Source organism: Pinus tabuliformis, chromosome X, assembly GCF_031772625.1.
Source record: "Pinus tabuliformis cultivar Carrire ecotype Pingquan chromosome X, CPIR1, whole genome shotgun sequence".
Taxonomy (NCBI): Eukaryota; Viridiplantae; Streptophyta; class Pinopsida; order Pinales; family Pinaceae; genus Pinus; species Pinus tabuliformis.
The window spans coordinates 987,587,108-987,603,025 of record NC_142308.1 but is presented as its reverse complement, the minus strand read 5'-3'; the positions used below and the strand labels follow the sequence as shown (position 1 = coordinate 987,603,025).

Genomic DNA, 15,918 nt, shown 5'->3' with positions numbered 1-15,918 from the left:
AAGATGTCTCTCGATCTAACATTAGAAGAACAAGAAGTGTTGGACCATGTGAGAGGCAAAGTTGTCGAGCCTCCATCAAATGCATACGCTGCTGCCAGGAACAAATGGACCAAGGGAGAAGTCAAAGCAAAGAAGATCATTCGGGACTCTATCGACAAGCGCTTGGTGGCCTATGTTTCTGAGTTGAACACCTCCAAGGAAATCTACGATAGACTGGTGAGTTTATTTAAAGTTAATGATGCAAATCAAGTTCTGTTTCTTAGAAATAAGCTGAAGGAAATTAAGAAGGGCAAAGATGAAAATATGCAAGCATATTTCTTAAGGATCACCGAGATCAAGAACGATCTCCTATCTATTAGGGAAGTAATTCCTGACAGGGAAATGGCACTCACAACTCTTGGAGGACTACCATCTGAATGGTATATATTCAGGACTACTCTCCTCAACAATAATGTAATTCCTGGATTTGAGGAATTAATGGCTAGATGTATTCAAGAAGAAACTAGAATGGAAGAACAGGAAATGCCCACACTTAAAGGTCATCCCGCTACCTTTTCTTCTCATGCTAAAAGAAGAAACAATTCCGAGACTAAATCCAAAAGGAAGACTGGACCAAAGGGTGGAAAAGGACGATGTTACCATTGCAATAAACCAAGTCACTATGCAAGGGAGTGTTCTGATAAAAGGAACTCACACCGGGATGATGATCAAAATCCCTCTCAAGGCAATCAAAGAAATGGCAGATCAAATGCCGAGGTAAAAGGAGTGTTGGAAATCAAGGAAGAGGACAACCATTCAAGAAGGTAAGAAATTCCAGGTGTGAATCTAACACTGTTGACAATAAGCAAGATGAGTATTATCTACCACTGCTCCCACGGACTCGCTGGGAAATTGGCTTATTGATAGTGATGCCTCAAGGCACTTCACTAGTTACAAAGAAGCTCTCTATAATCTAGTAGAGAAAGAAACCAACCTAGAAATTGTTCTTGGAAACAATTCAAAATATCCCGTGAAAGGCATAGGAAAAGTCACTCTTCATTTGAATCAGGGTAATACCATCCACTTACAAGACGTATTATATGTACCTGATCTCAAAAAGAACCTGGTGTCCATTTCGGCAATGGAAGACAAAGGCTACAAGGTGGCTTTCAGCAATGGCAAGGTACGTGTATGGAAAAAGGACTATAAAGATGCTTTTACTCTTGGGTTTCGAGTTGATCCATTATATCAGGTCAGAGGAAGTCCACTGGGTGTCATGACTTGTGACACATATCTTCAGTTCGAACCATGGCATCAGAGGTTTGCTCACCTTCATTATAAAGCTCTACCTGATGTAAGAAAAATGGTGATCAGGATGCCCGAGTTCAGATTAGAGCAAGAAGGTGTATGTCTAGTATGTGCCGAAGGAAATATAAAAAGAGGACCATTCCCCTCAAGCCAAAGCAAGACCTCCGATATATTGCAATTAGTTCAATCAGACATATCCAGTATGATGACTGTTAACTCCTTGGGAGGAATTTATATTACCTCACTTTTACAGATGATTATTCTTGCAAGACTTGGATATATTTCTTGAAAAAGAAGGATGAAGTGTTCTCCTAGTTTCGACACTTCAAAGCCTTGATCAAGAATCAAACCGAAAAGAAGATCAAGATCCTAAGGACTAATAATGGGAATGAATATGAATCCAATGAGTTTCATGACTTTTGCAAAGAGGCTGGCATTAAGAGGGATACCACTACACCCTATACTCCTGAGCAGAATGGTGTGGCAGAAAGAAGAACCGTACGATTGTGGAAGTTGTCCGTGCTATGCTCCATGATCAAAGACTTTCAAAGTTTCTATGGGCCGAAGCTACAAACACCGTCGTATATGTAAAAAACCAATGCCCTCATCAAGCATTGGGTTCCAAAACTCCTGAAGAAATGTTCACTAGTAAGAAACCTGACGTATCTTATTTAAGAATTTTTGGAAGCCCTGTATATTTTCATGCACTGAAAGAGAAAAGGAATAAATTGGGTGCATCTAGAAAGAAAGGAATCTTCGTGGGTTATAGCAAAAATACTAAGGGCTATAGAATCTATGTAGTTGGTCAAAGAGAAGTCGAGATTAGTCATGATGTCACCTTTGACGAAGATATGGCTCTTAGCAAAATAGACAATCTTCCTAATTTAAGGGGATCTAAAGAAGCTAACACCAAGGAACCGAAGGAAAAGGAAGATGAGACAATGCCTGATGTGGAAGAACCTATGGATCCTATTGATCCACCACCACCTAAGCCTTCCTCTTCAAGGAAGAAGCCTTCATGGCTTAGGGGGACACTTGATTACGCTGAAGAACACACAGCTCCCCATGGAACCTTCCGTGAAAGTAAGAAGCCGAACAGGTATCAGGGATACCTGACTATCATGAGCGCGATCATCCAAAATGAGCCTTCATCATTCACAGATGTCATCAAGCATCAATTATGGAAGGATGCTATAACCGAAGAATATCAGTCTATTATGAAGAACGATGTCTGGGATGTGGTCCCCAGACCCCAGGACAAGACAGTTGTCACTTCTAAATGGCTTTACAAGATAAAGCATGCAGCTGATGGAAGTATGGAAAAGTATAAGGCTCGTTTTGTCGCTCAAGGCTTCTCCCAGAAGGAAGGTATAGACTATGACGAGATATTTGCACCTGTTGCTCGATATACCACTATCCGCTCGATCATAGCCCTTGCTGCTTCGCAAGGATGGAACCTACATCAGATGGATGTCAAGACTGCATTCTTACATGATTCGATCAAAGAAGAGGTCTATGTGGAGCAACTTGAAGGATTTGAGATTTATGATCGAGAATCTCATGTGTGCAGATTGAAGAAGGCCCTCTATGGGCTAAAGCAAGCACCCCAAGCATGGTATGAGAGGATTGATAGCTACTTGATGAAGCTAGGATTCACTAGGAGTGAAGCCGACCCTAACCTTTACTTTAAGGTTATAGATGACAAGCCTCTCATACTGGTGCTTTATGTTGACGACCTTTTCCTAACAGGTGCAGACCCTCTCATTCACAAATGTAAGAGGGAGATGGCTTGTGAATTCGAGATGAAATATCTAGGACTCGTGCACTATTTCCTAGGACTCAAAGTCTGGCAGAAACCAGGGGAGATTTTCCTATCTCAAGGAAAGTATGTGGTGAAGATACTGGGAAGATTCGGCATGGTGGACTGCAAGACCATAACTACCCAGATGGAGCTTAACTTTAAGAAGTTAAGCAGTAGTGCTGCCAAACCTGTTTAACGAAATGCTACCGAGTATCGACAGCTTGTCAGAGCATTGATGTTCTTGGTGAACTCCCATCCGGATATATGCTTTGCAGTCAACACTTTGAGCCAACATATGGTTGAGCCTCGTCACTCACATTGGATTGGTGCCAAGAATCTGCTGAGATATCTTCGTGGCACAATCACTCATGGATTAAGATACACTGCCAGAAATGTGAGACTACTTGGGTATACTGATGTTGATTGGGCAGGCAATGTGGAGGATCGGAAGAGCACATCCGGGTGCTGTTTCTCTTTGGGATCTGCCTCGATATCCTGGATGAGCAAGAAGCAGAAGTCGGTGGCTCTGAGCACCGCCAAGGCAGAATACATTGCTGCTAGCATGGCCTCCTGTGAGGCAATCTGGTTGCGAAAGCTCTTTAGTGAGTTGTTTGGATTTACATTGGATACCACCATGATTTTATGTGACAACCAGAGCGGGATCCGTTTATCAGAAAATCCCGTATTTCATGATCACTCCAAGCATATCGATATCAGGTACCACTATATTCGAGATATGGTGCAGAGAGGAGCAATAAGGCTCCAACATATCGGTACAGATGAACAGGTCGTCGACATTCTAACAAAGCCCCTAGGAAAGATCAAATTCCTGACTTTCCGAGAACGACTTGGTGTCATTCAAAGACCCTCTGATGAGGATCAAGTATGATGTACTGAGCTCTGGGAGCTCCAAGGGGGCACGGGGTACTTCTTGGAGCGACATATGACCACAGGGTGACTCACCATCCCTTGTTGGTGCACTTTGTACAGGGTAAAAGGTTCAACCTTCCCCTGTGACACCTCGTGGCGACTATGGAACAGAATGATTAGTTCTCCTGTGGGCCTGGATGATGTGTTCTCCATGGCAATTGTGGAACAGGATGATTCGTTCTCCTGTGGGCCAGGATGATTAGTTCTCTATGGCATCCACTGGACAGGATGATTCGCTCTCCTGTGGACAGGATGATTCGCTCTCCTGTGGACAAGACGATTCACTCTCCTGTGGACAAGATGATTAGTTCTCCTATCGAGGCATCCTACCCATGCAGTCTGGGACTCATGGGAAGTACCTCTCATCTGATCAATGAGCAGGGAAATGAGGATAGGGACCATAGTAGTATCGATGGACGCATCGTTGTATCTACCGTACTCCCTATGCTAGGATGACCTTCATTGATCTGGGATCAATGATACTGGTCTGGGACCAGTGGGAGTGGTACACACTCTGACATTGACTTCGGGTCAGTGGAGGATGGTATGATACATCCTCGATCATTTCTTCTTCTTCATAATTTGAGCAAAGCAGAGCAGAGCCGAGCAAAGCAAAGCAAAGCAAACAGAGCAGAGCAGAAGGATCAAGCCACACCGGATAGTGCATTTGATGGATGGACAGCAGTGACAGTCCGACAAATTGCAGATGAAGTTCTCCCTAGTTGAGAGGGAGTGTTAAAATTGGCAACTAGGGCCAAACTTCATGTGGGTCACCTTATTCATGGCTGATTATATTTTTCTTGGATTCCTCTCGTCGAGAGGTGTAGGATTGATCTAAAGATCATCCGATTCCAATAAGTATTTATGGAGATATGAATTTATTTAGATTATGGACTAATTGTCAAAGTCAGCCAACAACTTATGTAGGCTCAGAAGCCCAACAGACACATCTATTCATCATCAACGTTTTGCATATAAATACAAGGAGCATTCTCCTCATTTGCACACTCACTTCTCATCACATCTCTCTCTCTCTCCTGTGCAAAAAAAGAGTCTTCTCTCTCCTACGCAGAAAGGTCTCTCTCTCACACATGGGAAGGACGCAATTTTCTAGGGTTTACAAACTACAGATCGGAACTTTGACTAGCATTGACCAACATTCTCTCTCTCTGGACTGCGCAGTAGGTGAAGCTGACTCTCTTTGGAAGGCCACATTTTTTGGCACAAGAATCAAGGTGATCCGACCTCCGGTTTAGCAAATATTGACTGCCCTAGTTTAGGGCTGATGTCGTTGATGCTGCTAATGTAAATCAAAATTTTGTACTATTTCTCTCTACTAAATTATTGAAGATAAAAGAAGATTTGATCAAAGGGTTTCCCCATATTGGGGTTTGTCCCTGGCTAGCCGCCACATCTTGTGTCTCTTGTCTTGGCTTGTTTTCTGTTGATCGCTTAAATGTTCTATATGCACTTTACTTAATGTACATGTGATTGCTAATCTGTGGATAATAAAAGGAAAGATAAGTAAACTGCTCTAAGCATAGAACATATCATAATTTAACACAAACGTTTTGGAGGATGTCTTTCTTCTTATCGAGCCAAACCAAGTCAAATCTCTTCTAATTGCTGAACTTCGACACCCAACTTCAGATTTCGGCCCTCACTGCAAGTTTGAAATTTTCGACCACCTGCAGCTAGTTGTAACTTCGCACATGTGGGTGAATTAGGGCTCCTAAGGCTTCCTCCTTCCTTCGCTTGGGTTGCTTCCTCTTCAAAGACTTGTAGGTGACCAAATCGACTTCTTCTCTTCCAATTTCGACCCTTCTTTGATGACTTGAAAACTTTGGCCTTGATGTTGCAAAAACCCTAGCCTTTCTTCACACTTGAGAGAGAGTGTGTAAAAATCAGAAATTTTGACTTCATTCTTCCTTTTAGTCCTTCGCTTGCCTTTTTCCTTCTTGTTATTTCTTCCTTGATGAATGAGTGAATGATTCTCCAAATGAGGTCGAATGGTCTCTTATATATAGCCCTTCCAGGATGACGAATTTCCCTAATTAGGCCGACTTCTCTGCTACCAGGCCGACTTGGTCTTGAAGGGGTAATTTGACACTTTTGACTCAAAAATAATTATTTTGACATGTTACAAGATGCCCAATGGGATCTTTTACATACGACAATGACTCTTTGACTTATTGACTCTAGGACAAAACCTAGAAGCACTCAATGGGTGCTTTGACCTAAAATAAATTAACCTTCAGCATGAAACACATGCTATATAAAATTATAAGAATAATTTTCTTTTTCTTTTTACAATATACAAAGATCAACAGTGCATTACATATTATGAAGACCGAACCTAGTTACATATTTCTACAAGAACAAGATATGGCAATCATGTTATTTGAAAAGGTTTGGGTGCACTTTGGGATACCAAGAAGCATCATCTCAAATAGAAATATTGAATTTGGATGACACTTTGGCAAAAAATGGACACCAAATTGAAGAGATCTAATGCTTTCCATCCGCAAATAGATGGGTAAATAAAAATAGTGAACATAAAATTAATTCAAATTTTGAGGGTTATGGTGAAAAGCATCCAAGAACTTGGGATGGAGATTTGACTTATATTCAACATACTTATAATAGAGCGGTCCACACTCCCACCAATAAGTCCCCTTTTGAAACTTGCTTTAGATATTTGCCACCTTCAACTCTAGATGTTCTATATGGAGGACAGCAAGGAGAAGTTAGGGAAGACACCACAAGAGAAGCATTGAAGACTCAAAAATGTATTGATGAGAATAGATACATCTATTTGCAACATTGCAAATGCAAGAGACATTGAATAAGTCACAAGAAAAGTGCAAGGCTTGACATGACCAACACAAAATTGAGAAGACATTCGAGGTAGGAGACCAAGTTTGGTTGTATTCGAACAAAGAAAAGCTACAAGTTCCTAGTAAGAAGATCATGGCTCCATAATGTGGTCCTTTGAAGTGTTAGAGAAGGTAGATGATAATGCATGCATACTAAGTCTACTTCCATCTATGCACACTTACTGAGTTGATAATGTAAAAAATATGATTCTATAATCCTTCCATATTTAGACCAAGAAAATAACAAGTAAGTCCTACCTACCATAAAGGACTTTGCACCAATAGCTCAAGCATAGTTAGTAGAGGATATAGTATTGCAAAAGTCTAGAACAACTAGACAAGGGCAACATGTACTCTAGCAAGTTAATTTGAAAGGACAACTTTTGGGCAATGCCAAATGGTACTCGACAAAGAATGCAGAGGAAAAATTTTCCCGCCTCCTTCAATAAAAGATTTTGTGCAATAAAATCCTACCAAAATAGGGAGATATGATCCAAAATGAATCACTCTATAATTTGTTGTCTATTTTGGTACTTTTTGGGTGGAAAAACTGGAGCTTATGGCTTGTAGGGTTTTAGGGGCAAGTCCACTTTTGGTGATTTGGGGCACTGGAACTTCTATACATTGTTTGAGGCAATAAATAACCATTTTTGGAGTCAAATCTTCATGGACATAAAGTGTAGCCTCTCGATATTGTTCTACACATCAAGAACCTACCAATAGCACAAAGATCACCTCAATAGGAGTTCATTTGAGGAATTTATGCCTCCTACAAGTTGACCTATCTTATTGACCACCATGGTGCCAAGTGCATGCCACATCGGCTCCCATTACTCACACATGCAAAATTTCAAAAAGATTCTAGAGGGGGTGAAACCCTAATCCTAATCCAAAGATGAAGCATGTAAAAACCCTAACCCTAACCCTAGACCACTATCAAGACATTGTTAAATACTAGGCCACTAAGAAACGAAGGGGTTCCATTCTTGTTTTATTGATTTACTATTACTTAGTGAAGCTAAGCAAAGAAGTGGGATATTGGAGCAAAACAAAAGGAAGTAGAAGACCCTATAGCAGCCACACATGTGGCAGTGTCAATGGCAATTCCATAGTGAGCTCACCTTTCTTTGTATTTGCATTTCATATCTAAGAAGAAAAGGGCAAGGCATAATCCTCACCTTCTGGCCAAGTTTTCCCATATTGGATTTCCTAGGGTATATCTTGTGTAATTTGTGTGGATGGTGTGGTATTTGCTTTAGTTTTGTTTAGTTCAGTCTCAATTTATTTTTGTGTTTTGTGCACTAAACTAGTAATAGTAAATCTAAATCTTAACTAAACCATTGCGCAACAAAGAGTTTGTAGGGTCAATTATGTCTAGCTAGGGTGGTTGGGAGGAATGATTGCTATCCTCCCACCCAAGTTCAATTCTCGCAAGTGACATATTGAGCTCTTCATAAGTACATTGTTGTGATGGCTTCAAGCCCTGTTGTTGACTGGCCTTATGCCTTGAAGATTCTAGGGTTTTCCTTGTGTAACATCCTCGAAATGAGGGGAAGTACTCAAGGGTTTTCCCCAAATATTGTAACATAGGAAAAAAACAAAGAGTTTGCAGAAACTTGTAAGATCTATTGTGACAAATTGTTCTAATGGAATATCCATGACAGTTTACAGATCCACTAGCATGATGTTAAACAAAACGATTAGACTATGATAAGAGGACTTACGCCAAGGTAATATGGAGATCACATGAAATCAACTAGAAATATTAATATGGAGTTCACGTGAGATCAACTAGAAATCTACAGACGGTTCAAGGTTAAACAGAGATGGTTTAAGTTTATGCAATTTTAGAACCAATTTTGCATGAAGTTAGAGTAAGGTGGTGCAATGATGTGAGTAAGATAATATAAAGAGATATGCCTCATTCTGTATTAATAAACTTGATTTCACGTCAAATTAATGTGGCAAGGAAGATTAACTGACTGATCCTTGATAGCGAAAAACTAATTTAATCACATGGCCATCTTGAAAGCTTTATGGTACAATAAGATTTGCCCAATAACAAATCCAAGATAAATTATATAAGAAACAAATTCACCCTGGCAACAAAGCGGAAATATAATTTCATCTATAACCACTCTTTTTCTTTTTGGCGTGCACCAGCTATACGTGTCTTAGAAAAGGTGCACGAGATCACCAAAGAATATCATTTGCTCACGATAAATCATATGGAACAGTTAAATTACCTCTCCAAAAGCTCCTCTGCCAATAATAGTCAACAGTTCAAAGTCATCCACACCCATCTTGTGTCGTTGTAGACGCATGTACTCCGTCTCCTTCCGTTCAAGATCTTTAATAAGATGCATTTGTTCTTCTTCTGATACACCTGACGAAGCTAATTGTCGTTCTAACACCCATCGTCTGGCACAGAATATATAATCTGTTAAAAATCATGATTGTTACAAACACACTTAATCTAAGCAGAAGTATAGAATTTTAAAACTACAGCGATCCTTTGGGCAAATAACCACATCCAAACAGACAAACAACTGAACATACAAAGTGGCCTGCAAAACAAAGACCTCAGAAAATGGGTACAAAGATCAAACATAGGAAATGAACATCGCTTAATGTTTATTCAAAAATAGAGTATACAAGGGAATTCATCCAATATAGACATTAATCAGCCCATCAATCTCCCCAGATTTCTGTCCAAGAAGCAGTTGTTATATAAAAGGCAAGTTCCTCAACTACTGATCAATAAGGAAACCATAAAGTCGCACGTGCAAGATAATGGTTGCCATTGAAGTCTATAATTGGAGAAGTGCCAAAATAAATTTGGGTAACACGGTTTGTAGCTGTCTTATTGAAACCCTGACTAAGGTTAAATAAAGTTGATGCTCTAATTTTCATAATTATAAACAAACACACTCTAAATCAGCCGGAATACCGAATTCGCCATTCAGGCTGAGCCATCACTAATCACAGCATTCAATGAGACGGGACACTTTGAAGAGTAAAGGAACATTATGTATAATTATGGTTTTCGTGCAAGCTATCACCTTGATATATCAAGGATTGGCAGATGAAATGGTAATGTATATTAATTCCAACTTGAATGAATTTCGGGTACGGATCATATCAGCATCCCATGGAAGGGGGGTATTGTCACACCATACCATGTGAATGCATGGATGAAATGGAAACTCTACTGCATTGTATAAAAAACCCAACACAATAAGGCATTGGCGCCACGGTTAAAAAGGGTCCATGATCAAAACTGTCTAAAAGTGGTCAGCCTGTGAGTTGCCCCATTAAGTTATTCGCAACAATTGGTCACTGGTCCACTTCTCGGGCGTGTATACGCACATATACCCTAGGACGCGGGCAAAGAAACAACAAGGGCCACAAATAACGAAACCAATTCGTGCAAGCATGAGCATTTCAATTTTGACGGTACCTCTCCCTGCGCTCCTGAAGATTCTTCATCTGAGCCTTGTAATGGTTCTCAATATACTGCTTGGCCGCTGCGACTTTCTGCCTGGTGAGAGTCGAGCCCAAGACCTCCTCCTGCGCGGTTCCCTCGCGTACACCACCATTCTCAACTGGAGAAGCAGGTCTCATCTCTTCCACCCGATCTTCCATCGCCTTTCCCTACGCCCACGGGTCACCGTCCTGACTTCCTAGTCTCTTACTTCGGCCTAAATCCGGCTCAATGGTCCACCTCCTCTTCCTCTTCTTATTGTCATTGGTGGGCTGTCCATCCATCCATGGGCGTTGCCAGTTTCACAGGCAGCTGAATGTAAATGGAAGAATCGAAAGGCAGTAAAGTGCTTGCCATTAAACCCTCGACCATTTTATTTCATATCAAAGCATGGCCATTGGTATGGGTAGCCCTCAACCCCGATTGTTTTTTATTGAAACCCTTTAACTCTGAATCCTATGATATTTTAAATATTTGTTTGAGTGTCTCGAGTGGTTGGATCAATAGTTTGTTTATTTTCTCATGAGAGTTTGATTATGATAAATGATAGGTTGGTTTTATGTGATAAAGTTAAACGGGTGGATGTGTCTTTTAGCGTTTTTAGACATCTCAATTTTAGCTAAATCATAAATTTAATGTTAGGCGTTGATTTGCCAGAATATCAGCAAACGAACTACTAATTCTTCTAAATCCAAATTTATATATATGTTAAATCTCAATTTCCTCTATGTTTAATCTAATTATACAAATAGGGTATTTTTTTTTTTTTTTTGGGTGTTTTTCATGTCTATGATGGCGTGTTTATGATTTATTTATTTTATTTTACATTTTTAATACATAACCTTTTTTATAATATCTTCTATCATCAAAATCTCTTTTATTAGTGACAATAGTGATAAAGGAACAAATTTTCAATGGACATGTTTTTTCACAAAAGCAAGTGTGTAAGGACCTGTGGTCCAAGTCCTTATCGCCGTGTAAAGTGCGAGCGAAGAGACACGGATGAGCGCGTGCGAAAGGTGTCTTGGATGGCATGTTTATATGCGTGGGCGAGCTGGGAAAGCAACCCACAGGGCGACACGAAGTTATGCAATGATGGGCGAGCTAAGGTGGGTGGTCCCACGAGTTGGGTGGGCCGACCCAACCTTTGGGCGAGCTGTGCGATATGGAACGAGTTGGCTAGGCGAGCTGAACAAAGGTTGGTCGGGCGGCACAACCTTGCCACTGCCCATATACATAGGCGGATGGCTGGACGAGTTGAGACATCATTCGACAGACAACACAAATCATACGACGAGTTGGTTGGAGGTGCGAGTTAGGCGCAGGTCGAAGAAGTGCGAAGGGGCGCAGGTCTATGTGCCTGCACTTCAGGCGCACTGCGCACCGTTGAACAGCGTTCGGATGACTTCGGTTGGACAGCGGGCAAACCTGCACAATGGTGACCCGTGCGGTTGAACGGCAACCTGGGTGAGGGCGCACCGTGCACGGTGGGCAAGTGCGGTCGGTTGGTTTGTGCTACGAAGGAGTTGGGTGAGCATTGGTGATAGTGTTCGGTTGGCATCTCAATGAGTTGGGTGAGTTGGCACGAAGGGTGCGCCCGACCAACGAAACAAAGGGTGAACGGTGAACGGGTAGGACGTTCGGATGGGCGACAGGGTGGGCGCGCTGTGCACGCCTGAACGGAGGAAGTGGTGACAAGTGCGATGGGCGACCCGGGTAAGGCGCACCGTGTACGACAAGACGATGGTGTGCCGGTTTGACAAAACGAAGGTGTGACTCATGCCGAGGGCGCCCGGGTGTGGCGACACGGTTACGACGAGGAGCACCCGAGTTGGGCAAATGACACGGTTGAAAATTTGGCTAAGTGTAAACTTGGGGTTTCCAAGGTTTAACTTGTATTTTTATGAAAGTGGAAAATATATATTGATATCGGGCAGACTCATATCAGGGAGTTGCCCCTCCCTTTATACTGTTGCAATTGTGTATATGTGTTAATTGCTGATGATAATGAATGTGTATGGGTGTTCATTTCTATAAAGGCTAATCATAATACTTGGTAACGAAAAATAAAACTAAGTATCAAATGTTAAGGCGTAGTCCATGAACATAAGTATTGATGAAAAGAAAATGTTCAGTGATGCCGCACCTCGCTTTAAGTGGTTGGAAGATTACCGCTAGTGTCAGGGCGTGACAGTTGGTATCAGAGCAAGGCTGAAAACTTGGAAGGAAGCTCAAGTTTTGCAGGAAGTTGGTGAAAGTGACTTGTAGGTGAAGGAAGTTGATCTCACATACAAGTGAAATTAAGGGTTGGTTCAGTTTTGCAGGGAACTTGGTGAAGTGCAAAGGGAATTTGCTGAAGAGCAAGTTCACAGTTGGTGAAGCTAGTGGATGGTTTATACTAGATCACAAAGAAGGAAGCTGATGGCAGAGATGGCAAGTGAAACTCATGTTGTGACGGGTGAATCTAGCCACAATGCAATCGAAGCTTTCATAAACAGAGTATTGGAAAGGATGGAAGAATTGGATTCTTTCTGGACTTCGAGGGTGGCCGGGATCCTTAAAGATCAAGAAGCCAATGCGAAGATGAGAGAAGAACTCGATGAACTCCGGACTCAATATGAGTACACTGATCTTAAGTGTACACAACTTGAAGATGAAGTCAAGGAGATTGGGGAGGCAAGGGACCGAGGTTTGGTAGAAATCTTGAACTTGCGGAAATCTCTTGATGAAGCAAAAGATGAGATAGCGGTGTTGAAGAAGGTCATGAGGCATAACTAAGGTGGAGGAGTGTCTCATGTGAAAATCAAGGAATCGGAATCTTATGATGGTACAAGGAGTGCAAAAACTTTTGGTAACTTTCTATGGGATATGGAGCGATACTTGGAATGCTTGGGTCTATATGATGATGAGACAAAAGTGAAAGTGGCTACTCAATTCTTAACGAAGGATGTTAAGATGTGGTGGCAAAGGAGGATGGATCAGATTGCCAATGGTAGTGCCGATGACATAACTTCGTGGGTTGACATGAAGAAGGCTTTGCAGATCCAATTTAGTCCTCAGGATGAAACATGGGAAGCAAGAATGAAGATTAAGTTTATTAAGCAGATAGAGAACTTACAGACATATCAGCAAGAGTTTGCAAGTGCAGTTCTGGAACTTCCGGACATGGCGGAAAGGGACAAGGTGTTCAACTTTATCATTGGGCTGAAACCTTGGGCATGCAATGAAGTGAAGAGGCAGAAGATTAAGACACTTGAGGAAGCTTTTGCTGTTATGGATCGACTGGTGGAGCATTATGATGAAACTTCTGATGAGAAAAAGAAGAAGTTTGATAAGCTGAAAGAGAAGAAGAAAGATGATGCTTCAAAATCGGATGATAAGTCGAAGACGAAGAAACCATTGAAGTGTTGGATATGTGAAGAATTGTCCTTCCAGACCGAAAGTGGCTGCTATTGCATAGTCTAATACGAAGAAAGAAGAAACTTTTGTGGGGATGATGCAAATTCTTAGAGCTATAGCTGCTATGGAAGTGGTCTCTCGAAGAGATCCGGAAAGGAACAGCTTGGAGTATGTTCGGATGAAGATTGGGGGTGTTGATGTGCTCACTATGGTAGATAGTGGGGCTACTCACAACTTCATGAGTGAGGATGTTGCGAGAAGGATTGGGCTAAAGTTTGTACCGGTGAAGGCACAAATGAAGACAGTGAATTCTCCTCCTGATTCTGTGATTGGTGTAGCTGAAAGAGTGGACACAACACTAGGTGAGTGGACCAGGAAAGTTGACTTCACTATAGTGCAGATTGATGACTATGAAGCTGTGTTGGGAATGGAATTCTTGAAACAATATGATGCGATGATTGTTCCACATTTGAAAAAGCTGTACATTTACGATGGAAGGGAAGATGTACCCATTGGTGTTCCAACCATTGGTGTGACAAGGCCTGATTGTAAACTAGCAGTGATGCAGATGGAGGATGAAAAGCGCATGGATGATGTGTGTAAGCGGTTGTCTACTGCTGAGGCAAAGCTTACTGAACAGTCATTGGTTATCAGGACACTATCTGATAGTATCTTGGATTTGTCAAGAAGGCTAGAGGAAGTTGAGGATGATGATGACGACGATGTTTATGTGAGGCCGAATGTCCAGGGGGAGGATCGGGTTGCATATCTATAGAGGATGGAGATAGAGGATCCTGACAGATGGATTGAGCTTATTAGTGAGGGTGAGCCTTCAGGCTCTACTCCCTCCACATCTTCTTAGATGACATAGAAGATGGGGCTCATTGTTAGCTGCTCATGGTAGTGAGTCCTTAAAAACAGGTTGAGCAGGTATGACAAGTGATGCAGGAATGGTTTGGCATTAGCATCATGGCATGTTGCAGATGGGATGGAGTTTCCATGGACCTGAGCATGGGATAGATTCTTGGTGAGTCCAGGATGTGGCAGAGTCTGAGAAAAGACTGGTGTAGGCATAAGGATGTGCATTCTTATGATTTGAGCGTGACAGTTGGACTGATCACCCGACTAGTTCGAGTCATGAGGGCTAGCAATGTGCAGAGAGATGTGTGGCATTATGTTGGAGTATCTTGACGACAGTTCACAGGATGGGATGACACATGGTTGAGACGGTCGTTTTACATATGTTGCAGGGATGTTTGCAGTATATGGACTGGTTGATATCATGGACCAAGGATGAGATGATGATCTTGGTTGCAGATGGTTACCGAGATGGTATATTGTCGAGGACGACAATGACTTCAGGTGGAGGAGGATGTAAGGACCTGCGGTCCGAGTCCTTATCACCGTGTGAAGTGCGAGCGAAGAGACACGGATGAGCATGTGCGAAAGGTGTCTTGGATGGCATGTTTATATGCGTGGGCGAGATGGGCAAGCAACCCACGGGCCGACACAAAGTTATGCGATGATGGGCGAGCTAAGGTGGGCGGTTCCACGAGTTGGGCGGGCCGACCTAACCTTCGGGCGAGCTGTGCGATATGGAATGAGTCGGCTGGGCGAGCTGAACAAAGGTCGACTGGGTGGCATGACCTTGCCACCGCCCATATACATAGGTGGATGGTTGGATGAGTTGAGACATCATTCGACAGACAACAAAAGTCATACAATGAGTTGGTTGGAGGTGCGAGTTAGGCACAGGTCGAAGAAGTGCGCAAGGGCATAGGTCAATGTGCCCGTACTTCGGGCGGACTGCACACGATTGAATAGTGTTCAGGTGAATTCGATTGTATAGCGGGCAGGGTTACACGACAGTGACTCGTGCGGTTGAACGGCGACTCAGGTGAGGGCGAGTCGTGCACGGTGGGCAAGTGTAGTTGGTTGGTTTGTGCGACGGAGGAGTTGGGTGAGCATTGGTGATAGTGTTTAGTTGGCATCTTGGTGAGTTGGGTGAGGCGGCATGACGGGCACGCCCGACTAACGAAACGAAGGGTGAACGGGTAGGACGTGAGGACAGGCGACTCGGTGGGCGCGTCGTGCATGCCTGAATGGAGGAAATGGTGACTCGTGCGGTGGGCGACCCGGGT

The 15,918-nt window shown here is 42.5% G+C and overlaps 1 protein-coding gene across 2 annotated transcripts in view; it reads right to left on the bottom strand.

Moving 5' to 3' along the window:
* Nucleotides 1-10,839, bottom strand: part of LOC149143032 (uncharacterized) — a 307,558-nt gene extending 296,719 nt beyond the window's left edge. Inside the window, exons 1-2 of one of the 2 annotated variants that reach the window (XM_089450073.1) lie at nucleotides 10,355-10,839; nucleotides 9,141-9,315 (exon numbers count right to left, since the gene is read on the bottom strand). In XM_089450073.1, the coding sequence (XP_089306199.1) occupies nucleotides 9,141-9,315; nucleotides 10,355-10,539 (360 nt within the window). In that variant the 5' untranslated portion in view covers nucleotides 10,540-10,839. The remainder of the gene's footprint in view (nucleotides 1-9,140; nucleotides 9,316-10,354) is intronic. The other variant, XM_089450074.1, reaches the window with a different exon arrangement.
* Nucleotides 10,840-15,918: the final 5,079 nt, after the last annotated feature.